At 42.3% G+C, this 27,310-nt stretch overlaps 1 protein-coding gene across 1 annotated transcript; it reads right to left on the reverse strand.

Moving 5' to 3' along the window:
- Positions 1-447: 447 nt before the first annotated feature.
- On the reverse strand, positions 448-27,164 carry abcb7 (ATP-binding cassette, sub-family B (MDR/TAP), member 7). The gene is made up of 16 exons (XM_028960093.1): positions 26,990-27,164; positions 26,012-26,092; positions 25,615-25,692; positions 22,393-22,512; positions 20,274-20,406; positions 17,727-17,995; positions 15,122-15,210; positions 14,695-14,782; positions 12,746-12,920; positions 10,842-10,999; positions 9,696-9,859; positions 8,908-9,037; positions 8,610-8,781; positions 8,392-8,495; positions 7,808-7,915; positions 448-2,610 (listed from the first exon to the last, which is right to left on the reverse strand). Exons 1-16 carry the CDS (start codon positions 27,134-27,136, stop codon positions 2,386-2,388), a joined length of 2,241 nt encoding a protein of 746 aa, XP_028815926.1. The 5' UTR covers positions 27,137-27,164; the 3' UTR covers positions 448-2,385.
- Between the last annotated feature and the right edge of the window lie 146 nt (positions 27,165-27,310).

The following is a 27,310-nucleotide window of genomic DNA, read 5'->3' on the forward strand; positions in this document are numbered from 1 at the left end:
AGAGTCATAGTCCCCCCCCCCGTACCAGCAATGAGTCCATGCAGATCAGGAGAACCTCAGCACTACAGAATGTTGCAAGGTCAAGGAGAAAGTTCAAGAGGGGGGCTCCTCAGAAGCCAACAGGAGCCTTGAAAGAGCCACAGGATCCAGTTAAGTTAAAAAAAAAAAAACTTAAGTTCTCGGGCATGGGGCAAAATGAAACTCAGCAAAAACTTAGTTCTTCTTTGGACAAATAGGGACTATAATCAGTCAAGAAATGCCATTAATCTGGGCAGCACCGTTTTTATAAAGTAAAAAATTAAAGCATGTCTACATTGGTTCGCTATATCTTTCACTTTAAAAGTCAGAATTTTTAAATGTATATATTTCACAACCTTAGCTCAAGCTTAAGAGTCAAAACCAATGCAATGATGTGCATTCACAGAGTATAAGGATGATGGATGCCTATTTCATGACCACTGGAATTTTTAATCATAGAACAAGAGGAATCAGGATCACAAATTGTAAACCTCCTCTCAGCTCCTGCAAAGAAAAATCTTATACACACACACACACACCTCATTTTCTCAGATACCTATTTTAAGGAAAATAAGGTCTGCATGAAAGCAAATATTTGGCAGTGTCTGCTTGGAGGGCGCATGCTACACGGCTGATAAGAGATGGCGAGGTTACACAAGGCAATGTTACTGCAAGCAGCTAGTTTAACCAAGGCAGGGTACACTACTTGGTGCTGGTCCAGACAGGGTCCAGTCAAGAGCCTCACAAGATCCAATGGATATGGGGAAAAATGGGTAGCTTCCATTTCCAGACACTGCATAAATATTAAAGCGATTGCTCATTTGATTTAGTAACATGGACGGAGGCCACAAGTGAAATCGTGTCTCACGTTGCATGCTTTTCTAATTTAACTCGTCACATTATCCCATTAGAAAGTGTACATTCCGTTATTTTCATTACAAATTATGTTCTCAGCATCGCTACTTGAGCAAGAAATTAAATCTTAAATCTCAACCTGCCGTGGACCACGTAGAAAAGCTGATGTTCTGATGTTATCCCAGCATGATGTTCTCCAAAGTGTGATGCAGAATGCTCAAAAATTTGAATGAATAAATTAACCGCATTACAAAGCTGTAGCTGCGAGAACAATTGAGATATTTTAAGAAATATCGATGCATAGTAACCATATGGCTGCCTGTGTGCTCAATTAAGTGTAAACGCAAACATCTGCTTAGACATTACAGCCCTGCATTTCTCCCCCACACACCGCTGGTGGTCCGTGCCTCAGTGCTGGTGTCAATCATCAAAGACCAAATCTCAAACTAAAGAGACATTAACGCGCAATCATGATAGATAAATAAAAAAATAGACAAATAAATAACTAAATAACTGAATTTAATCTCTCCTGGCATCATCAGCTCATCTCCTATGATCTACGGCGGGTGTGCACGTGTGCCCATGACTGAAAGGCACAGCATGGCAACAATCAATCACTGAAGCACAAGCATCTTTGGACCTGGAATTTATATCAAAAGATTGTGCAAATGTAAAGGCAACCATGGAAACACGCAAGACTGGGTTTTAATTTACAGATTAGATTCTGAATGGACTATTTTTAACTATGACCAATTTTAAACAGGCAGTTCACCGAAGCCAACAGCATTCTTTCAGATGCACAATATATAGATAGTTTGGCAAGGCGAATGAAAAGAAAAGAAAAGCTGCTGTTTTATGTGTTGCATCAAAACTGGCCGTTGCCAGATACAGATCTCAAGACAGGGGGAAAAACAATAATCAAATTTCAATAACATATTTCGTTGCTACCACAGGTAGAAGGAAGAATTATTCTGAAGATTAAAGAACTCTGTGAGACCCGAAATTTCTGTGACAGTATTTCAGGTAAATTAAGTGCAATCTTGGCATAGATGCACAACCATATAAAAGAAAAAAAAGCTTTTTATTTTCCTGTCCTGTAACAAATCCAGGTGGCCAGAAGTGGCCTCAGTGTTTGTGATATGTACTTAATGGATGTCAGATTTCATAAAAACACCTACCTTGAGTCTCCAAAATAATTTAAAATACTCCTCAGTGTTACATTGTAGACATAAAGGCGCATTGAATTGTGTGTTAGACGTGTGTGTTAAGACGGTAAAGTCATGTCAACACACATCACAAGTCATCCTGTAGTTTATCACACCACACACACACACACTACTGCAATCAAGCAGTCCTTTTTTTGTCTCGGTGTCTCAAATGAAACAGTGAGGCTCATGGAATATGTAGAACAGGTGGGGCCAAGAAGTGGAGGACTGAGGTGGGTGGGGTTGCTGTGGACCCCGCCTCCTTGACCTGAGTAAAGTACAGAGTGCAGGCGGGAGGGCACGGTCCTCAGCAGGAGCAGTTGCCGCAGCCCTTGACGTTGTTGAGAATCTCCTCCTGCAGTTTCTTCCTCTCCGCCTCCTTCTGTGAGAGACGCTGGGCGTCTGGCTCCACCTTCCCGTCCCGCCCGTTGCCGTTCAGGATTTTACTGTTCTGCGTGTTCCACAAGTCACCGTAGAGACTGCCTGGCATGGCCAGCAGCGATGAGTGGGATCCCCTCTCAGCCACCCTACCCTACAGACAAGAGAGAGAGAGGAACTCAAGTCACTTCTCTATAGATCCTCAGGCGTGACCCTCAAAGGACAGGGAGCCGCTGCGGTTCCACCCTCCGGTTATCAGTGAGTCACAGGTGGAGACACTCAGTAGCCAAATCAGTGTGAAAGTCACTCCCCCGAGCAACACACCCAACCATACGAGTCCCTTTCCAAGGTGGCGGAGGACAAAAAGGAACCAACAGGAACAACATAGTTGTGCCAATTAAAAATAAAAAAGGCAACTTATTTGACTAGAGGTCTAGAGTAAACTTGACTTTGGTTGTGATTAACTCCTTATAACATATAACATTGAGTTCTCACAATTAAAATGGCAGAGACCTAAACTTAAAATTTGTATTTGTATGGCACCAAATTTATAGAGTTCCACCCATAAGATGTAACTCCACAATGCAGTTAAAAGAATTTAAGCCAATTCGGTATCAGTAATCGGTCACATCCCTGCTATATCAGCTCCGCTTCTACATGATTAGGAAAAGCAGATGCTAGTAGCAAATAAATCACGCAAGTGCGATTCTAAACAAGCGTTTAGTACAGAGACAACAAGAACGACGAGCTGCAAAAGCAGGAATTCACCAAAAAAAAGTATAGTATACGAGTAACTTCGCCATCAGAACAACAAGTTTTCCCCGATATTAAACTGTGTAGCATCGCCCCAGGGGCACTGTGGGAAGCTCCGCCCCCACATGCTACAGTCCTCTAACTTGTTATCTTTTGTTAAGTGGACAAAACAGCTTAGAAATGACTCCCTATAACTTTGCACCAAACCATTAAAGTAAAATCAACATAACAATGCTTGCTTAACCTGTTTTGTTGAATGAACAAAATTGTATTCATTGATTTCCCAAATGCACGTTATTTCATGGTACGCAATAACATTAATTTTACTAACTATTACAAACTAATTTTACTTTTTTACTAATTTTACAGTGGAATAATAAACCAGGTTCTAGTGGTTCCCCTTTTAACATATATCTGCTATGGATAACACATCTGGATTGTGCTTGCAGATTCCTGTTGTGGGTAAATCCTTCCTCCTCTACACAGATGAATGAAAAAAATCATGATTCTTTTGTTATTGAATTTATAGTCCTGTAATGGTGACTTTGGTTTTAAAAAATTGGTTGTCATTGCAGTTTTTCCTTTTTTCCCCCCACTCAAAATAGCATGTCGTGAAAGTGTAAAAACTTTGATGATTCATTGAAATATTTAAAAAGGGTTTCCATAGGGTGTATTGTGGGGGAGTGGTTGTCATTGTGAAACACTGCAGCACAGCACACTGTGACAACGAAATGTGTCCTCTGCTTTTAACGATCAGCCTGAGCAGTGGGCAGCCATGACAGGCGCCCGGGGAGCAGTGTGTGGGGACGGTGCTTTGCTCAGTGGCACCTCAGCGGACCGGGATTCGAACCGGCAACCTTCTGATTAAGGGGCCTTTTCCACCACTCCCCCAAACTAGTTGAATAAATTGAATCATTCCAGGTACTGGACCCTCTATAGAGAGCTGGGAATTAATAAGATAAAATAAGATGATCCCTTTATTAGTCCCACAAGCGGGAAATTTACAATGAGCATTAAAATCAGGCTGCTGGAAAGTAGAAGATAAATGGACGAGGGCAAGTTTGGAAGCGCGCACATGACAGACGGGAAGAGAGGCTGAGTGATAGGATGAGGACAAGTGTGAAGAAGTGTGACGCCACCTGCCCTTGTTAGAAGGTGAGGTGAATATGTGGCATTATGCAGCGAGGGTGTGTGGGGAGCGAGATGAATTATGAAGGAGTGATTTAGTGGAAGGGTTAGCGAGTGTGTGTGTGCGCGCATCAAGAGAAACGGAGATATAGGAAGATGTTGGAAGTGAACGGGGGAGGGGAGAGGGGGGGGGGGTGACGCGCGAGATGGAGAGGAACAGAGAGAAGCCCGGAACGTTCTCACAGGCTGTGTGTGGGTGCGGCAGCCGCAGCGCCGGCATTTAAAAAGGCTGCCAACAACAAAGCAAAGTATGAAATTAGCTCCAGAATGAGCACCGAGGCAGTCGGCAGGCTGTCTTCTAGTGATTGCGGCAAGATCAGCACGCCGGAGTCACCGCGGAGGAGCACAGTTTCCAGTGTTGACAGTATTTATAGCCGAGATTAGCCCGCGTCGCCTCCGAAATAATACAGCTCGTTCTATCAAAGTCGCAAAATCTAAATACGGACTAAAATGTTTCATTCTCATTTTGCGAGCAACTTCACTCCATCCGGCGGCCTGTCCCTGTCCCGCGTGACTCCAGCTTGGAATGGAGGTGATGGGGAGACAGGAAGAACCCGAGGTACAGAAGGAAACGGTCCGAGACAAAGAAACCGAGCTGAGGAGCAGCAGGAAGAAAGGAGGAGAGAAGAGAGGGAGGTGGGATGTGTAAACAGAGTGCAAACCACCCACACACCCAACTGGGGGGAGGGGGTGTACAACACAACAGAAAACACAAACACACACACACACACACACACACACACACACACACACGAGCAGAGGTGCAAGGTGCTTCACTTATTATTCTAATGAGCACCATCGTTCTCACCCTACAAACTACAAACTCTCAACCCCCACCAAAATGGAGGATCTCTGTCTCTCTAACACACACACACACACACACACACTGGAGGAGGACGTCTGGCCTTCTGATGTATAGTAACAGAGGCCAGCAAGGGCAGATGCTTTATTGACACTGGTTTCCATTATGCACCCATATGCTGACAGGTGGTGGTATTTATGGCGATTTGGGGGGAAAAAAATATTAAAAAAAAAACTTTTACAGGTCACACAATGGTGCGGATGAACATCTCCTCACAGAAGGACAAGAAAATGTACTCATTTTGCTTTAGTTTTGTTCAGCGACTCACACACTGTGTGTAATTCACATACGAAGACCTCACTTTGGCGGGTTGGGATTCGAACCCGCAACCTTTTGGTTACGAAAACGCTTCCTTACCTGCTAGGCCACCACTGTCCCATAAAGTCAAGTTGTTGACAGTGTGAATGAGTTATTAAATAACACAGGGTTGTTAATATGTTCTAAATGATTATGCACGCCTACATTAGCTACACCAGTTATCTAATGAGCTTAAAAAGAAAAAATATGTGCATGGATTTCAACAAAGCCAATAGCAGAATTGGAAATTACTCCCTCATTATTTTTTACACACACACACACACACACACACACACACACACACACACACACACACACACATATATAAATAAAGATCCATTTAAAAGCAGCAAGTGCAGAAGATGTGCTGAGCCAAGGACACTCAACCACGGGCTCGGGGTCGTGTATGAACAAGCTGATGTAGATCTGGCAATTTGCAGAGACTGGACTAAGGAACATTCCCATTTTCAAAAACAATACAGAACAACAAGTCACAGACGCTGCAAAAAAACAATCCTTTGGTTTTGCCTGGTGTTAAATTTTTTGGCTTTTGCTGTATAGGGTTTCACTGCAGTATCACGAGAGTGAAAGGGCTTCCATGTTTCATAATGAGGAAAGTACTTTTTTTTTTTTAAGTCAGTTGAATCAACCCGTATTCTTTATGTTTATTCTGCATCCGTCGCATTTTCTTAGTCACATTGGCAGAATGAGGTCACATAATTCACCTACAAACCATGTCAGCAATAAACTCAACACACCGGACCTGGCCGCGTTTGGAACAATTTGCTGTAAGTGTGAAAAGTGGCATCTGTCAGAACCGCTGGGGGGAGAAACCTTCCCAGTCAGTGGTGCAGGATTGAGATGTGGAAATGGGCGATAGCATCACAGATTTGAAGCGCCCACACTGCTCCACCAGCGCCGAGGATTTACAGGGGTTCACTTAAGCCTGTCTGTCCTTCATAAAGCTCTGCACCTGGGTTGTAATGAAAGAGGACTGATGGCTATTATATGCAATTAATTACTTAATTTCCCAAAGTGGGCAAAGCAAAAACTGGTGTTTCTGCATATTGCAGATAAGTGGGACCTCATACAGTCAACACACTTAGAACAATACATTTAAACAATCATTAAAAGGTGTTCTTGAGTTCTTTTAAATAGTATTTATAGTATATTCTAAGTATTATAAAAGGTATATGAGGTAGTGAGCACTCTTAAGCCACAAAGTGCTTTACGGGATCAGGGCTCTCTGTTTGTTCTAAAATTCAATTCAAGAATGATTACTGTCTGCTACAACAGATTAAAAAACGGCAGCATTACAGGGTCTGTTTAACACAGAGAAAAACAAACACAATGACAGTTTAAGGATTTGACAGAATGGGTCTCACATTTAGAACTTGCGTGTTACGTACAAAAAGAAAAAAATTGCGACTTGAAATAAGATAAGATCAATAAATAAAGTAATTCCTCCAGAACTTCTTCACCTCTGACATTAACACTTACAGATGCAACAGAGAAGATCTGATGACGTTCTGCAGTCGTTCATGTGTAATGAAAGCGATGGCAGTTATTTTGCACTGACCCCAGCCTTCCAGACAACAAGAGCAATCTAATCGTGAGATCCAAACAACTCATTACAGCACCCATGTGTGTTCATTACTGACAATTCTGCAGGAAAGCCAGCGATGCGCCCTACTCTGACACTTTCATGAAATGCTAGAAATCAGAATTAAAAATTTGCACAAGATGGGTAAAGCTGACATGCCCTAAACAGCAAAGATGTATTTCCTTTCCAATAATAATAATAAAAAAAAAACACACTACACAGCCACTGCATCAAAGCTGTTCCTTCAATCTTCAACGTGCAGACACAGAAGGAGATAAAAGAAAATCCGATTCTAAAAGGAAGCTCTGAAATAAGCAAATTCTCATTCAAGGTGAATAAATTTGCAGTAATTTCATTATTGCTAAATGTATACAGGAATGTTATTTTTTTTTCCTGGTTATTTATTTATCTCATATATATATATATACACACACACACACACAGAGAGAGAGAGAGACCACTACATTCAGACCATCCATCCACCTGACCCATCTGTGGGTAGTTTAAGAATTCCAAAACATATTTAGTGAATATTGCGCAGAGAAGAATGAATTTTATGAAATTATTGCATTGAGCAGTGGAATAAAATGTTGACTATACTTACAGCACAAAGTTTTAATATGTGGGCGTATGTGTGGATTTGCTTACCTGATTGAGAACAATGATCTCATCAGCGTCCACAATGGTGGACAGCCGGTGGGCGATGAAGACTGACGTCCTGTCCTTCACCATTTCCTTCATGGAGCTCAGAATGTTCTAGAACAGAGACAGTCACTTCATAAGAAAAACTAAGTATGAAAATGAAAAAACACAAAAAAACTAACTCTGCCTTAATGGACACTGCAGAAAGTCAGACACTGACTGCGGTCCCTCCTAAATAACAACTAACATCAAAATGAGTGACAGTATTTATATGAAAAGCGCAGTCACATTACAAGCAAACAAAATAAATAAACAATGAATAGATCTCAATGGAAACTAAGTAAACATCCTCTCTCCTGCAGTAATATCCCCTGCCCGTAGCCTCATAAATCACTGAGCTCCTACACCAAGTGCAAACACGGCAGAATTAAGATTAAAAAACAAGAGCCTTGTGTAGGTGCAGATTCATATATATATATATATATATATATCAAACTTTACAGTCTCCACCCTAATGAACAGGGTTTCTTGATTTGATGACATCATGAGGTTTATCGGAAGAGTTTTAAAACACACACATACACACACACCTCTTCAGTGATGGAGTCCAGTGACGACGTGGCTTCATCATACAGGAGGATGGGCGGGTTCTTCAAGATCGCCCTGGCAATGGCAACTCGTTGCTTTTCACCCCCTGAACAAACAAAATGGCACTTCTTACAGTCGACCGTTCAACCAAACTATCCCAGAAACATGAACACACACCTTTGTTGCAGAATAAATAAATACATGTTGAATGAACACGTACCTGAGAGCTTTAGACCTCTCTCCCCAACCTGAGTTTGATAGGCATGAGGCATTTTAAGAATGGCATCATGAATGCCTGCCAGCTTTGCCACATGGTGCACATCCTCTGGTGTAGCGTTGATGTTGCCATACTGCAGGTTGTAGAAGATGGTGTTGTGGAAGAGAACAGCATCCTGTTGAGGGGGGTTTGAAAATAGCCCTCATCAGAATTAATATTTATATTCCATCCCCTGCACCATATCACAGAGAGTACTTCCATGGTAACCTGGGCAACACCGTGAAATATGTTATCTCCTCACCTGTGGTACCACACCCACAGCCTTCCTCAGGGTCTCCAGGCTCACGTCTCTGATGTTCTGCCCTCCCACATAGATGCTGCCCCGCTGAGGCTCGTAGAACCGGAACAGCAGCCTCACGATGGTGCTCTTGCTGCAGCAGGTTGGAGAACAAGGAATGTAAGCACAAAGAAACAAATACAGACTACAGACTGGCAATAAAAAAAGAAAGAAAAACATATGGCAAGTTATTATGAGCAAAGCACCAATATATTTAAGCATAGAACATATTGATGTAAGGCCAAAATATATCTGTTATATTCTGTGCTTTAGGTTCACAGTATTAAACTAGTCTTCACAATTCGGTCTTAATTTTTAACATATATCAAATTCATTTTGATACACAGCTCTGGAAAAAAACACTGCATATATTTTTCTATGGCAGCCATTTCATGTTCATTATTTGTTGAATTCCATTCCACAACTTCTTCTGTGGTTACTAAAGTATTTAGTTAAGATTATTTTAACATTAATTCAATTGCAAACACTAAATTATTGAAGAATATAAAGACCGTGTCTTAATTTATTTAAAAAAAAAAAATGTTTGTCCAGAAGTGTAGTTCACTGGTACCTACTGCAGCTGGACAGGAACAAAATCGCTGCTACAAATGACACAGGGCCGTCACTACGTACTGACATGTCCTATCAATAAACGCAGATGCCACAAAGAGGAAAGATATGCTTAATGCTGCTGAATGTGATTTTATACCATGCTAAGTAGGGGGTTATAGCCCACAGCCACCATCACTCACCCAGACCCACTGCCACCAACAATGGCCACTTTCTTCCCAGCAGGCACCTCGAAGGACAAGCCAGTGAGCACTTTCTGTCCCTCCAGGTACTCGAAGTAGACGTCCTCAAACCTGATAGTGGCCTCCTGAGGGGTCACAATGAGCGGGGGAGCCAGCTCTTTTTCCTGCGACACGCACACACCCAGAGACAGAGTGAGTGTGTGTGTGTGTGTGTGTGTGTGTGTGTGTGTGTGTGGACAGTACCTTCAGAAAGCTGGCCTTTGAAAAGGTCTGCATTTTACTCGTAAAAGGAGGGCTCCACAAGCATGTAAAAATGCTGTCAAAACCTCTGCCTTTAGACTGGTATTCTATACTAGAATTGACCAGCGTTTACCAATTTTGTACAGATTTTGCTGCAGAAGGAAGCCAATTGTGCAAAAAAAAAAAACCCCACAAAAATCAGCCAGAGTGACAAATATCACAGGACGTCTGCTTTGGACCTCACAGCGGGATCTGAGTTTGTAGGCTCGGCTCACCCCAGGCTGCCAGTCTGCAGGCACCCACACACGCAAGCACACATGTGCTACTCACTCAGTCTAAACATGGAAAAATGAGAACATGACAAAAACACTCTCTATTCTCGTGGACAATCGGACAATTCTTTTTTTTTTTTTTTTGGGCATTCACGTTACCGAGAGACAGACAGAAAATCAAATTAGACAGCCACTGATGGCCTGATGCATTGCTCTGCCATCCAAACCAAGACAATGGCCTCCATTACTGGGAACAATTGGATAGATTCGGCAATTGTCCGCAATTACAGTCTGCATAGAGAATTAGCCAAGTGAAGGGCGAACTTCATCAGTCCTAAAAGGCAATTTAACCCATTTCTCCCAGACACAAAAAGATTGCAAAAATGAAGGCACTGCAATATCACATTTACCTTAAGCATAACAAAAAAAAAAATCTCTTTCTATATTAATATTTAAATAAATAACTACAGGTGTTCTGTTGAGGTTTTGAGTTTTGTGCATTGCACAAAAGAAAACTCTTATCTCAATAGAGAAAGATGTGGTAGGAGATTTCTATTGTATGGGATAATACACATCCTGGGCGGTGCCCTGAGCGTGTCCGAGCGAATTAATTCGGGGATTGGTGGCCTCTCACCTTAATCTTCGTGTCAACGCTGAGCAGGGTGAAGAGTGTGTTCATGTCAATGAGGGCCTGGCGTGTCTCCCTGTAAACTGTGCCCAGGAAGTTCAGCGGCATAGAGAGCTGGAAGAGCAGACCGTTCACCATGACCAAGTCTCCCACCGTCATTGTTCCTGTGCATCCCGCGCCACACACACACACACACACACACACACACAAACACACACTTAAATCATTCATCAGTCTGAAGCTGGTTCCTGATTAGTGTGTTTATATTGTAGACATTAAGCAGCTTTCATACTTAAATTACATCGACAACGCACTGTGTCCACTTAGATTCAAGAACAGAACTTTATTGTCATTACGACCATATGACAGTACCTGGCTACTGAAACCACGTTTCACCCGAGAGTTGCCGCCCAGATTATTTATAAAAACAGTAAAACTGGACATGTCCATATATGTCTCAACGGCATAATGACGAGACAAATGAAAGATGCAAAGTGACACGGAGCATTTCTGTGAACAATTTAACATTACTGCAAAGAAAAGCTCTGCTGCCATTTACAAGAAGGCCCAAGGTCGACTAGATCTCATCTGTTCCTGTCCTTATACGTTTTATTTTATCTATGTTTGCTGAGCTAAAGCAATTTCCCTGCATTTATTAAGTTTATTCTGATTCAGAAGGTGAAAACTTGCTGTGCAGCACCACGGACAGTGCCAACTCACGGCTCAGCAGCTGTCCATAGGAAAATCTAGGGACGAAAAAAGCAGCTCTAGCATGAACACGTACCAAATAATCCCTCCCAGTGGCATTCAGGAGAGCCTCACAACCACCTCCAAGCCAACGAAGTCCAGAAGTCCTTTCTGCCTTTTCCCTGCAGATGCAGCCAAGCACTTGTAATTCTGGCAACTCAGGTTGGCAACACACACATGCGTATTTTCTGTCTGCAGTGCCATGCATGCCAACGTTTTGGGGGGTGGGAACATCTGCCCAGCTGGTGCCACAGCTCATACCCCTTCTGTTACATTAGTTTCCATGTATTCCCAGGGAGTTCTAGGTTCTCATGTTCAAAATGTATCCATCGTCCTTGACCATCATTTGGGATATTTCAAATTTGCATAAAACTACAACTTTCCACTCATTGAAGAAAAAAAAAAAAAAAATGATGGAAAGGTTCAAGAGGAATTCAAGTCCACTCATGGTCGTGGATCAGAGCTTCTCCTTATTGGCTGTCAACTGAATACATTCAGAATATACTCCTTTCGTCAAATAATGGCCTCTTTTGAGCACACATCTATGGGACCCATGTAAAGGATCATGCTATTCCTTTTTTTGTCTGGAACCCCACCCAGCCAAACGTTAGCCATTCATCTTATAAACAGGGTTCTTACACATTTTTACAAACGTAAAAGGTAAATTTTCATGACCATATGTTTTGAAATTTCTGGGCACACGTGGAGGAAAAAATTGTTAAGCAAATCTCATAACCCTAAAAAAACCTAAACGACAGTGTTTCTTCTTCCAAGTTGATGCAAGCCCGAGCCATCAGGTTCCGGCATAGATAATCAACTGTAATTTACATGACCTGTAAAAATGAGACATGCGACTGCGGAGGTGCTTAGCACATGGATGCAATGTACGCAGTAGCACGTGACATGGTTCACTATGTAAAGCCAGCAAAGATACTATAGTCCTGTGGTAGGTTTAAATGTTAAACGTTTCTCACATAGTTGTATGGAAACGATGTAGTTCATGTTATACATTCATGTGCCAATCAGATTTCAGTGACTTTTCCATGACTTTATTTTTCAAGGCCTGAAATTCTCTTCAAATTCCATGACTTTTCCAGGTTTTTAATGACTGTAGGAACCCTGTATAATCAAGAACATTCAGAGACGTCCAAAGGTCACCTTACCGGCCATTATGCCTTTGCTGGCAAGCACCATGATGGCTGTTAGCCCCATGCTGAAAATGGCGCTCTGGCCGAAGTTCAGCATGGCCAGCGTGGATGTGGTCTTCAGGGATGCTGACTCGTAGATTTTTAAAAAGCCATCGTACCTCTCTGCCTCGTATTTCTCATTGTTGAAATACTATAAGAAAACAAAATTCATATAGAACAGTTGATGAGTTTATACAAAGCAAACAAATAAATGAAAACTAATAAAGCAGCCCTCCTTATTGGCACTCTACATGTTGACTGAATATCAGCCACAGCAATCAAATGGCCGCTCTCTCCTGGACTAACATCACAATATTTCCTATACTTATTTACTGCATCGTGTCAACTACCTCCTGCACCCCTGCAAAGTTCTGTGCCATGGATGACATCTGACACCAATTAGGCTTTTACTGATTTACGGCCCTTGAAAGACAAAGACAAATGAAAAAACACAGGAACAGAAGACACACACACACACACACACACACACACAGACTGCTAGGGAGAATGTAAAAGGCACTGACAAAAAGAGAGGGAGTGAAAGACAGAAAGAAGTAGTGAGCGAGATCAGGTTCTGTGGGAGCTTGCGTGAAAGTGGAACGGATTTTGAGTGGGCGGAGATCTAATTATGTATGCACCCTGGCTTACAGTGATACTAAATTCAGCTGCACTGACACCAATGTACAAAATAAAACAGAGCAGAGAACACACACACACACACACACACACACACCACACAAAAGGATGAAAAAAAATAGGTTGAATGCATGGAGACATCAGTCCGAACTACTGCCGTTATGGCTTTAGAGCAGAGGAAACAAAGGTTCGATTCAGGCAACTTCACCGGTGTAGAACAGTGCCACAAAATGTCTACATTCCTGTTCCATCAGCGCAATCTGATCCAGTGAAAGCATTGGTCGCTTCAGCAGTAGCTCAGAGCTGTTTTGAGTTGTTAACTTGCCACTAAAAAAAGGCTGTTTTTATATCATCTGATAATCCATTCGGAAAAAAAAAAAAAGAGGAGAAAATGAATGACTACTCTATAACTGTGCTACAAATTCTCCACAACACCTTGCTGGGGTCAACAGTCTGAACTGAAAACAAAAGGAATTTAACTAGAACATCTTTCAATGGTCAGTTTTACAGAACCCAATTTTATAAATGAATCAACCAAACAGAAATCAATAAAAATTTATTATAATAGATTTATTAAGCTAAAAAATACATTCAGTAGTTTCAACAAGGGCATCCACATTATTTGCAAATCTAAAAAAAAAAAAAAAAACTTTAAATTCCATTTACATTTTTAGGTTGCGTTTTGTTGATTATGAATGAACTTCCTGATTAACTGGGCATGATGTCACATCATGCACACTCAACAACTCAACCTAAAAATATACTATTTAAGGTAGCCATACAAGAGACAATGTGCTTATTATCTCCACATGCATTGAGGACCAGCGGTAACAATATCCCCAAGGATCACTACTTGTGAATTAGGAGAAAATGTGTAATCCACCACCAGACCACACTGCCAACATTTTATTTGGAAGGTAGAATAAAAAGCAACTAGATTTGTTCTTCTTAGAATGCATTACCTTAATGGATTTTTTATTCCAGTGTAAGATGAAGCTACTTCACCGAAAAAAGTGGATTTTATTTTTTCTAATTGGAGTGGGCACCATATATACACCTAAAAGCATCAGTTGTTTTGCAGTTGATTTGACAAACATTTAAGGTCCCCTTCTCCACTTCTGTCATTATGAACGAGGCAACAAAAAGTAACTCAATAATGCTAATTGCCGGCATCTAAATGAACTAGTCTGCACATAGTGCTCTTAAGATCAATTCAATGTTGAATGCTGCTGTGCAGAATAATAAAAATAAAACAGAACTGGATGAGAGATCCAGGAGGGAAGGCTCACCTTGACTGTCTCGTAATTGAGAAGAGAGTCAATGGCAGCGTTTCCAGCCTCATTGTCCGCTTTGTTCATTTCTATCCGAAAGCGGGTCCTTGGAAGGATGAAAGATGAGTTATGGACACTTAGACAAATACCAAGAAAAGGCTATTTCATCTACTAATCCCCAGAAAAATAAGAATGGATTCTACTGTGCTTGAATTCATTCCTTATTGTGTCAGTTTCAATATTTTCCCTATTTAGCTTAATCAGATATGAAAAAGGGCAGTTTCGTAAGACACAGACAGAGAAACATCTGAAAAAAAGCTGCCAGCAAAGGACGATTAAAGAAACAATACCTTCCTGTGCATCATTCTTCATAAACTAACCAGGGATTTCAAACATTACATCTGGTGAGCTGCAGGATCATTCTTATAAATTGCATAAAACTCACCTCCATTGTGTGAATGCAATAGTGAACATGGTGTAAGCTGACAAAGTGCCAAGTGTTACCAATGCGAACTGGCCTCCACACTTATAATACTGCAAAATAGATAAATAAAAGAACATGGTTAATCCAAAACAAAGTTAAACAAGGAGCAACAATACAGATCAGAGAAATAGACAAACTTGCCAAAGCAACAGACAATCTTTACTCTGAATGATCAAAATGGTTGCTTCAATATAAAAAAAAGAGAATATGTGATGCAATTAATTACAAAGGTGATGATAAATACACTGTATTTAATAGATGAATGGTTTCTAATTCTTATTGATATAAGGCAGAACGATCCACTGAACCATCTTTAGTCCCAATAATGAAAAAATTACACACACATCTGGTCTTACTAGTCATGTTCTCCTTTCCAGTATGTACAATGCACGTAGTTTATTCTATGAAATGTGATAACGACATGATAACACGTCAACAGGGGTGGAGTAGCACAAGGACTCCTTCTCTGTCCTCTATTCAGAATTTTCTTGGATCTGGAACCAAAGCAGCATCTAACAGTGTAGAGTAAATATCACTTGACCGACAAACGCGCTACCTGTCTTATTAACAATATTTATTTTTCTTTCTAACATTTTGTTCAGATCTACAACTGCTGGCCTCCGTGTCTCCAACGTTCCACGTTAAGAGTGGTGACACTCCGAGCCCCAGAATAATATCCACTAGAGAGTAATCATTAGGTCGCGATCTTGCTTTAATAGAAACGTTTTTCACAATAAACAGAACAAACGGCACGCTGCATATGGATCATATTATCACTGACACCGAGGGAGACTGAGCTAGTGTCTTTAAGATGACAAGAGACGTGCGCTGAAGGGGAAAAATAACAAGCTCAGATTAAATCCCCCGGCCACTTAACCTACACATCTCATTTTTTTTTTTTTTTTTCTTTTTTTAATTAAGTGTTACAAATGGCCCAGGGATGGGTTACAGAAGTAATTCTAGCTAATGTCTCTGCCATTGATGCGGCACAGTCAGAAACACTGACATAATGAACTTGGTTGTGTTAATTACGCTCTGCGCTGGTGGACGGCCGCGGCGCGCACGTGCGAGGGCACCCGGCACTTTCCGGAAGAGAATATAATAATACTAAAGAGATTAGCCCACAAGAAATGCGCGAGCATGTACAGCTACCCCGACATCTCAGGACCTTGTTTTTAATCATCAGGCTGTTCTCTCTGAATCTGGGAAAGAGCGAGAACGAGACACCGAGGGAGTAATTCACGCTCCGCACTTCACAAAAGCAGAGCATGAGGCTGAATTTAGCTGTGACTTCTTTTTCCAGGAGTGCAATGGTGTTACTCTGCCACATGATGCAACCATCAAAAATACACTGGCTGAATTTAAAGACCGCTGACTGTTTGCACAAATGCCTGGTTTCCACTGGCTTGCACCAGCTAACTCCGCCCCAACACCCTCTGCCACCAAGGCCAGTGGGGACAAAGAAATGGACAGCGAGCCGTGACGTGGACGCTCATCGTGAGCAGCAGAGCTCTCCTCACCCAGCTGAGCAACTGGGTTATATAGTATAATATATATTTTGCGGATATTACGACAGGAGACTGTCTATTTTCTAATAATAGAAATGTGAAGGCAACTGAACTTGCATTATCATGTTAGCGCGAGACGTGATCCAGTGTTTGTGAGTGTGTGTGTCTGTCTGTGTGGGGGTTTCCTAGGATTTAATATTCATGACAATCATGTGAGACAAACTTAGGCAAATGAAAACCTTATTAGGTGAACATGGGCTCATGAGTCACACTTCATTCATAATTCATTGTTCATTATGCCAAAAGGAAAGCAACTGGGAGAAAAAAAGGTCATTTTTCGTTTAAGTGAAAATGTAAATGTTACCTTATGTTGGTCAGTACCAGTGAGGTATATAGAAGGAAATAACAGATACAAGCAACATTGTTATATACATCTACATATTTGAAAGTTCAAATTGAACACTTTCTCTGTATGAGAAATGAAGACAATTCTCACCAGAGAGTATTCAGCGATTCTTAAATTTTGTGCTAAAAGGGATTGTTTTAGAGAGAGAGAACTGTATTGGATTTAAGTGAAAGTGAAGTGATATAAAGCACAGCACTCACAATGTCATCAAAAAAAACTGAACTCTCATAGATATATTCTAATGTCCCTCAAAATACAATATATAAAAAAGTAAATTCACCAACTTCACTAGGCTATGCAACTGTTAGCATTTACCAACGTCCACAAATTATTATTTGTAATGGATTTAAACAGGACGTGTCCTCTGCTTTTAACCATCAGCCTTGGTGAGCAGTGGGCGGCCATGAAAGGCGCCCGGGGAGCAGTGTGTAGGGCCGGTGCTTTGCCCAGTGGCACCTTTGGCGGTTCGGAATTAGAACAGATAACGGGTCTGCTTCTTTACCCGCTAGGCCACCACTGCCTCACAATTATATAGAAATATAAAACTTTGTACTAGAGAAAAAAAGAATCACATTTCACAGAATTAACAGTACACATCAAAAATATTGATATTTGATTGTATTGCTCAAGTTTTAGGTACTGGAACACTAACCAGAATACTGCTCACAAGGATCATCTCAAAAAGCGTGGGTCCCAGATTGAAGACGAGCGCGCTGAGGACAAAGCTGATACCACGGGTGCCGCGGTCGATGGCCTTGGACAGCGCCCCCGTCTGGCGGCTCAGGTGGAAGCCGAGATCCAGATTGTGCAGGTGCAGGAACACGTTCTTGGCGATCCGCCGGATGGAACTCTGAGCCACCTTTCCGAACACTGCGTTCCGCAGCTCGTTAAACAGGGCTGACCCAGCTCGAGACACACCATCTGACGACACACACACACACACCAGAATAATCTCATTTATTGGTCAATGACAAATAACTCTTGACAGTAAGGAATCCAAAATTCAGGACCACAATTCAGATGAACCTACAACAGCGAGAACAAACAGAAATATCGACCAAGCTCTCAAAACTGCTCCCAGAATTCCCCCGCAGTGATACTCCGCCGCTTCCTCGTCATTACAGAGCAGAGCGGCTTGGCTGCCTTTGTCAGCATCTGTGGTGGAGCAACACCCCATAGACGCAGACTTTGTGATCGCAACTACAAATGAGAGCGGGCGGAAAGAAAATAAAATATCAGGACGAACCAGATGCTATTCTCCAAACCTGAGAACCCGGAAACCATGGAGACGGAGAGCCAAGACAGAGGCCCAAGACAACCCTGAAAATAGCACAGGACTGCAAGGGTCACTCCCTCATCTGCCATTTACTGAAAGTTCAAGTGTATTCCACCCTTTTGAGTTTGTTCCCTTTAATCTGTTACGTGCTGTCAGGTTGCTATTCACGGACCTGAATGGCTCAGACATGCTCATCATCATTATGGATGATGTCATAAATCTTTTCCGTGGCACATTTCTTCCAAAATGGATGACCACACTTAAATTCAAGAGCCCGTTGAATACGGTGCACATTCACAAAGCCATTAAGGCATTAAGCAGAAATCCGCTTCAATAACATCACTTGTGCCGTCTGAAATGTGAGGCCTCGCCATTCACGGTCAACTCCCCTATTAAAGTACATCCAGTGAACGTAAAATTTCCATTTTTTAAATTTTACAGATTTTGTGGTAAACCATCTTTAATGGGGACAATAAATGTGTTTGGCTGAGTATGTTTACCCAACTCTTCAGGCTCGATCATACTGCATTTGCTGCTATTATAATTCGCCGAGTTGTTCATGTTTATGCATTTCAATATTTATTCAGAATAAATGTGATTAAACAACATTTTCTTGCATTTCTGCTCTGAGTCTCATTAGGCATATTAGATAATCACCATCAGAACCAACACCACTTGGTAAAAAGATCTGATCTCAATCTAGGTTTTTAAAAATTGACTGCACGTATAGACATGTCAGATTTTGGCATTGAATGGAAGCGCCTTTCTGCATTTGTGTTCCTACAAAAAGTTGTAATGCTTAATCAAAACCAGAAAAAAAAAAGAAAAAAAAACACCTCTAACAATCTTAATCCTGCCACGTTAATGTCACCTCCACTAGTTGGTGAAACGATTTGGTTTAAAATTTAATTCATCCGGAGAACCAACGCCGCTACGGTGCCTTGCTTTTAATCAAAAGGGCTGCTGTGTTCCGGATACCTTGTCATATTTCAAGCTTTATCTGCATGTAAGCTGGGGAAGAAAAAAAAGAAAAGGGAGGAAAAAAAAAGAAAAAAAATCCCACAGTGCTGCAAAGCTCCATTTTAAAGCCCCAATTAATCCAGCCTCAGTCAGACTGACCCGGTCCTGATGCAGCTCGTTAAAGCGGGGAGCCTCCAAGTAAAGCTGACAAGCAGCGAGCTTCACAGCATGCAAGACTGATCCACAAAATGGCTGGAGCTTGTTTTTTTGATTAAGTGCCTTAAAAATAATATTAATAATAATGAGGGGGGGGGGTGATTCAAACATTAGGCTCATTAACAATGGAGGCTTTGTTGCTAGTAACAGAACATCATGTCAACTTTTTGGGTTTGGGAAAAGCCATGTGCTATGAAATGTTAATGATATACAATTTGTCCTGCACTACTATCATCTAGGCCATTAAAATTAAATAAAAAAGCACAATGTTATCCCATCCTGAGTGCAAATTTGCCCACTGAAAATGCCAAATATTTTTAGAGGGGAAAAAAAAAACTAAACATGCTAGACTGTGGAAAAAGCTCATCTAAAAGTTACTTTGCAACAAGGGAGAGCATCTTGCGTGTCTGACAGGGGCGTGAGGATGCCTGTTCGTCACGGCTATCGGATGTACAGATATTTTGTTTCCATTCTGAACCTATTAAAATATTAATATCTTGCCAGTTCGAGGAAAATTCCAAATCAATGTCTAAATAAAGGCATTATATATTTAGTCGTGTCATAAAAACACCTCTTCTGTGCAGTAGTAGAGCACCAAATATGTAAAAGCAGTGAAAGAAACAGAGGAAACTGCCACACCAGCAGGACCACTCTCAAACCTAAAAAGGTCAGCTGATACATAACACTCGCACCCTCCCCGAGATGAAGCAAACACCTGCCAGAAGGGGAAGAGTGCACGGGACTCACAGCCAATCAGCACGGCCGTTGCCATGGTCGCCACCGTGTTTGGGGCATCGCTCAAGTTCAACATGTGTCCTGACATCTGGTTCAGGTCGTCCACTGCATACTTAAACATGAAGGGCACCATGATGTTGGTGATCTGGAGGGCGTACAGTAGAGAGAGCCAGAAGGAGAAGGGGGAAGGAAGGGGTGGGGCAGACAGGGAATAACAAAAAAAAAAAAAGGGAAAAGCAAAGAGGGATCGGATTGAAGGTGGGGGGGGGATACAGACACGGGGAGAGAGAGAGAACACGTTAATGATTTTCACAGACGTTGGGCCCGGTGAGTGCTCCGAGCTGGCGGTGTTGTGGCGGTGCATTAGGCCGGCCGGTTTTATTATTTTCTGTGTGTGCGCGCGCGCGCAGAGCCGACACTCAAAATGGGGTGGCTGATGCATCCACTAATGGAATTGAAATGGTTATTAAAGCTAATTAAAAGCTTGGGGACAGCTGCTTGGCAGACGCAATAAGGATTGCAGCACATTAGGTGGACCCGAGTCATGCCCCTCCCCCGTTTCGTTTTAACCCTCGTCTCCCCCGAGAGCTCGTACGGGCACCGCGGCTTGGCGGCATGGGCATGTCTGCTGTTCCCCCCTTTTCTGTTCATCAGAACTCCGGTGCCAGGACTGCAGGCCACACGGCGGTCTCCCGGTTCAATATAACGCACTCTCTGAGACCAATGGAGCCTGCAAATCTAAAGCCAAGAGACGCGACCAGCCAATTACTGCAATAAGTGCAAATTTGACAGGGAGAAAATGAGCTGCCAACACCACATTTTCAATTTAACTTTCAAACTGCACTCGCACGCTCTGTGAAGGTCTAACATAATTAGTTACCCATCAAATAAAATAAAAAATTTTAACAAAAAATTTAAAATGCATAAGTCACATGGGCATCGGTCGAACAACTGAGCCACAACAACATTACATTAACCGCGCCCCACACAAGCTGGCCAAGGCAGAAGAAAAACTGGGGAGATGCGGACAGCCAGACAAAAAGAAATAAAGAAATAAACGAATGGGGGTGGGGTTATCGTTTGCTGGTGCGCTGCAGGCTTGTCAATGTTTATCTCTCCCTGCAGATATGACCCCTGGTGAACCGGGGACAGAGATAAGGCTGCAGCGATCCTCGATCCCGGCGGCCGTTCAACATGGCGGAACAATGGAGGACATCTGGTACTTTTGAGCTCTGAATTTCTGCTCAGGCTTTCTCCAAAACACTAGCTGAAGTAGTTCATGTTTCGGCACTTGAGTCTCTAGGCAATTATTTACATGATCGTATAAAAGCTTAAATCACTATGGCCAACAGAAGGGAAATCTAAGTAATCAAAAGGAAAATGTAATTTCATTTTTCTTTTTAGTTTAGCCATGAATTACTAACAAGAAAAGCTAAGATCCTAATAAAGGGTATGTCACCACCTTCATTATTAGGTTGTTAAGAAGGACCTGAGGCTAATTAGGGTCAGGGGCTGGAGTGAGAACGTTCTGACAGCCGCCCCCCCGGGGCCAGGACTGAGAAACATTGTTCTAATAAACACTCAAGAAAAACAACAGAACCGCAGACCTAACACTGCAGTAACTCACTATTGCCTCCTGAGGCAACAGGTGGAACTACCACACACGCTGAGCTGCGTTCTTATAAAGTGAAGTGATTGTCACATGTGATACACAGCAGCACAGCACACGGTGCACACGGTGAAATTTGTCCTCTGCATTTAACCCATCACCCTGAGTGAGCAGTGGGCAGCCATGACAAGCGCCCGGGGAGCAGTGTGTGGGGACCGTGCTTTGCTCAGTGACACCTCAGTGGCACCTTGGCAGCTCGGGATTCGAACCGGCAACCTTCTGATTACGGGGCCGCTTCCTTAACCGCTAGGCCACCACTGCCCGTTAGAATCTTCAGTATGGACGCTACGTGTTTGAGGGTGCGAGCTCCAATGGAGGAGAATCAAATGACTCTGGAAAGCTATGTGTTGCATCCAGAGTCTGCAGGATCTGTGTTAATTATCAGATGTATTAAAGATGTCTAAAAAAATGTCAGACCGCATTACCAGGCAGATACCATTTGAAGAGCAAACATTCACGTACCTTTGCTCCAGCTAGCAGGCCAAGGGCAACTGCCACGCGAACTCGGAGATCCGGTCGGTCCTTGGGCCAAACATATGACAGCATTGCTGAGAGGATCTTTGCTGAATGTACCTCATTCAGCTGTATAAAAAAAAAAAAAAAAAAAGATTATCAATTAACATATCAATTAACAGTTCTTTACTTTGCACTTTTATTGCAAAAATGTTAGGCCTAGACCAATATAAGATTGGCGGAGCACCGTAACTAATCCTATCAATTATTCCTTTAACACACACTTTCCTGGTGCAGTATTAAAAAGGCAATGTCACATCAAGTACATCATTTGACGTCCTGTAATGCTTTTCTAAACATCAAACTTTAAGGAGGGTAGGAGAATGGAGACGTGGCTGAAAGCTCTCGCTTTTAGTATCGATTTTGATCACAATTAGCAGTTGGAATCGATGCATAAATTCCAGTTTTGAGTCTACTCGTTCACGGAAATCGCCAGCAGACTACAACAATTTTCAACAGGCATTACGACAGGCAGCCTCTGTTAAATTAAGCCGAATTAAGTTTGGCTTAATTTATTTACTCATGTATTTATTTATTCATTTAATGTAGTATATATATTGTGTTCTGACATTTTCAAATACTCTTAAAAATATTCTTTATGTATTAAAAAGTTTGTGTTTGTTTTTTTCTTCCTGTTATATCAAGAATAGTATCGAGTACCATCCTTAGTACCGATATTGAGTTAGTAAATACCAGCAGCTCCAAAACATCTCTCACTCGATTTTAGGCACACATATCAGACATATGGCAGAAGATGGGCCATCATCAGACAGACGCTGTGGCAGCACCAGGCTCAGCATGTCCCTCCTGGGGGGGCTGAAGGGAATCAGCTAGGTACGCAGCATAGGCCGTTCCCCTGAGCCTCCTGGTTCTGTCTCCTCTGACGATGTGCTCCCTGCTGGTGCCAGCTTGGCTGTTTACCTTTAGCTCTGGCAGGCCACCTGCTTCCTGCCTCAATACACCCCACCCCCCCCCTAAAAAAAATTATTATTTTTTTTTTTTTATAAAAAGCCATGCGTTGATTCCTCTAATCCTGTCAATATGGTAGCATATGAGTGAGTAGATGCAGCATGGCACAGGGACAAAATAAATGTAAAAAACTAAAAACAGCAAGCACCTGTTTCTCCCTCGCATCGAGCCAGGGTACACAAGAAACAGTTTGGGGAGGAGGAGGAGGGGGTACGACACTGGCAATTTTAACAGTTGCACCATAAAAATCTGCAGAGTTAACAAAGGGAGAACCTGTTGATTGGAAAGTACTCAGTCCACAGCTCAACCTCACTGTTTTGCAGTGACATCTACTGACAAAAGTCCGATAAACCCGAATACACCACAGCATTTTAGGAACTGTCTTCTGGCCATGTAAAATAATGTAAAGTCAAACATGAAAAAAATATTCACGAGAGTTGCTTTCATCAGACTTCATCAGTCTTATTTCCCCCACAGTTAACCATAGGAACAACTTTCATGAGTGCTTTAAAAGTCCCCTACCATGAAAAGTTCACTTTGTGAGATTGTTTAACATTAATACGAGTTCCCCAAGCCTGTCCATGGTCCTGCATGGCTAGAAATGTTGACATGTATAAAGAGTGCTTTGGTCATTCTGCTTCACCATTCAGAGAATGGCAGATCAGAGAACTCCATGGCTTCAGTCATGGCTTCCAAACGTGCAAAATCACCAAGAATGTTTTTTTTTTTTTCTTTAGCTCAGTCACATGAGCCTCTGAAGAACCCGAGGGTATTTTCTGGAAAAACTCAGAGACGGCTACACCAAACATTGTGGTTGGTCAATGGTGTTGATGTAATTTCTGCGAATGCCCGCTTACCTTCTATAGGCCACTCCCCTACTCCTCATTAGCATTTAAAGCTATAGACACCAAAACGGCACATCCTGGGAAAATCTCACTGTGGGACTGGCTGAAAGTGGCTGCAATTATGCACTAAAGATGAATTTCAGATAAAGTATTAGGGGACCAAAATGACTAATATAAAAGCAAAAAATGTCATGTCAGGGGACCTTTTAAATGTCCCTATCGGTAGGTGGCCACAAAGAAGGGTGGATTATATGTTTGGGTTCCTTTCATTTTAGACAATGTTAACAAATCCCTCATTGAAAGTCCTCTACTTCTCAGATGTACTTATGCACCAACTTGCATAGATAATAGGGCTGCACGATTTGGGGAAAAAGACATATTGCGATTATTGAGATCAATATTGCGATATGTGATTGCGATATGATAAAGGACACTTGCTTGTATATCAATGAAGAGTCGCATATAAATTACTAACAGTGAAATGTTTAATATCAAAGAGAAATTATAAATTATAGGCCATTATAAAAACCCGTATTATAGTTCTTACATTTAACCAAAACGTTGTTTGGAGGCTGACTTGAACACAGGGATGCATAGCTTCGCTAGCTTAGCTAAGGTTAAGATTTGTAAACTGAGGTGAATTTCTTTAGGAAACCTTCAAAGTTTGAGAAAAGTTAACTAAACATCTAAGAACAGTCTAGAAAGTTAATGCCTACGTTTAGCCAAAACGTTGTTTGGAGGCTGACTTGAACACAGGAATACATAGCTTCGCTAGCTTAGCTAAGGTTAAGACTTATAAAACGGGATTTTATAATGGCCAAATATATTCAAAACAATTGTCCAGCCTTACCTATGAAATGTAATCCCCAGGATCTGGTTTGGAGCGTACAGCGGTTTGTACAGCCCCAAGCAGCACAAGAGTGAGGCATTTTTATGCACTTCTCTCCATAGACATGTATATGCTTCACGCCACAGCAGAGCCTCTCGCAATATGGCGGCGACGTTGACGTACGATGCAGCGCGTCATGCGGCATCTACCCATATGTCTCCGAATTGAAAGTCATGTGACCAAACACGTCACATCCGACTGAAGTGAGACTTTAGTCAGCTCGCAAACTTTGAGAGAATGAGAGAATGGATCGGATATGTTGTCGATCCAATCCATGCACTAATCATTTAAATCGCAGCTTTTTGCGTTCATGTAATCGCACAGACTGACATCGCGATTACGATTAGATTAATCGTGCAGCACTAATAGATAACTAACAGAAAAATGAACATCAGGCCCAAAGTGTGTGTCCATAGGAATAATTTATTGACACTGTATAATTACATGTCTGTGTACATCTCTACTCACAACATTCTTGGGGTCATCATTCAGCCCACCTCCAGCATGGCCATGCCAACACGTCCTTTTGTCCGTTACTTGTAGATGCTTCAGAAAGAGACATAAATATTGTTAATATTTATAGCATTTATCAGACGCCCTTTTCCAGAGCGACTTACTATCAGTAGTTACAGGGACAGTCTCCCTGGAGCAACTTAGGGTTACGTGTCTTGCTCAGGGACACAATGATAGTAAGTAGGATTTGAACCTGGGTCTTCTGGTTCATATGCAAATGTTTTAACCACTAGGGTACTAAAACCCTGTTAACAGCCCTGAAACTTCACTGATCGCAGAACAACACGAATGACAGCAGAAAAACAATTAAGAGGGACAAGCAAAAGCATATGAGAAATGCTTCAGGTCACACCTTCACAGCCTCCAGTATTTGCCGAGATGTTTGTAGTCTGCTGGTGCTCCATGCTGCTGTTCTCATGCCCGGGCCCAGTAACTGCAACCAAGCCAAAACATGCTGACATGACAAATCCAGATGAGGGTAGCAGTCGCGTAGCTAAGCCCAGACTAATCACTTGTTACATTCAAATCCAGTGGATGAAAAATGGACAACAATGAGCAGCATATGATCATTTATCTAATCACCACTGTCCCATGAGAAACGTCTCAGGTCCAAAAATGAGATGTTGTGGTCACCTGACTCAAAGTTCTCAAAAGTGCTTACATTTCACAGCTCATCCCAAGTGCAATTAGTCGTACGTCACTTGAATATGCGCATGTTGGTTGCACATATTTAATATGGTTTTATTTTCTAAGAAACCGCAAATCCTTTTTTGTGTGTTTCACACTTTTAGTTACCAGGACCAGGTAAAAGCGAACTTTTACCAATGAGTTAACTACAAAGTTTTATAAAACTGTGGAGCCAGGAAAAAAAACGAAATGTCGTTGACTTGTGTCAGTCTGGCTCTTTCGAGGGTGTGGGATCGCCCAAGTCTTATCTCACTGGACAAGTCGCAAACTGGGGACAAACGTGTCCCTTGGTATAGTCACGTGACAGGACTTAACCCCCGTAAGTAAATCGTAAATGGTTATGTGAGAGAGCGAAAGAGATAGAGAGAAAAAAAAAAGAAACTGACACGGTGCATCACCGGCGCTGTCAACTTTAACTCACCGGGTCCGGGGGAGCTTAGACACACAAACCGGTCGCTTCCAGGACAGCGTTCACAATCATTTGGACGGGAGCGAGTAACCAAAACTAGTAGCTACCCAGCAAGCGGTCAAACTCCGGCGATAAACAACCAAGGGTCGTGTTCAAACCGCTAGCTTTAGCCTAGCATGCTAACCGGCTAGCCGGGGTTGGTCGGTCCGCCTGTCCTTGTGACGGGTCACCTACCCGGCAGGTGCTCCGCGTGGCGGCCGGCCGCTGAGGGCCACCTCTCCAGTCGCCGCAGCGGACGGAGCTGCTCTGCCGGAGCAGCAGGGCCAGCCGGCGCCTCTGCAGGTGGAGACCACACTTCAGCGGGACCAGCAGCGGCGCCATGACGCTTGGACGTGAGGGACATGTGAGGCGCGCGCCGCACGGTGACGTCACGTCCGTATACACAAGCGACGGGGATGCGCAGAGACACACAGAACTAAAGAAAAAAAAGTAATAATAATAATAACAACAGACCGCAGCAACATTTTCAGTGTCGCTTAATACGTCCTTTATATT

The sequence above is a fragment of the Denticeps clupeoides genome, chromosome 18 (genome assembly GCF_900700375.1).
Source record: "Denticeps clupeoides chromosome 18, fDenClu1.1, whole genome shotgun sequence".
NCBI lineage: Eukaryota > Metazoa > Chordata > Actinopteri > Clupeiformes > Denticipitidae > Denticeps > Denticeps clupeoides.

Coding starts and splice junctions, on each gene's coding strand:
- abcb7 (XM_028960093.1), bottom strand. CDS start 27,136: ATGGCGCCGCTGCTGGTCCCGCTGAAGTGTGGTCTCCACCTGCAGAGG. Junction 20,407..22,392: donor GCCTGCTAGCTGGAGCAAAG/GTACGTGAATGT, acceptor TACGCCCTCCAG/ATCACCAACATCATGGTGCC. Junction 7,916..8,391: donor TGGACTCCATCACTGAAGAG/GTGTGTGTGTAT, acceptor TCTCTGTTCTAG/AACATTCTGAGCTCCATGAA.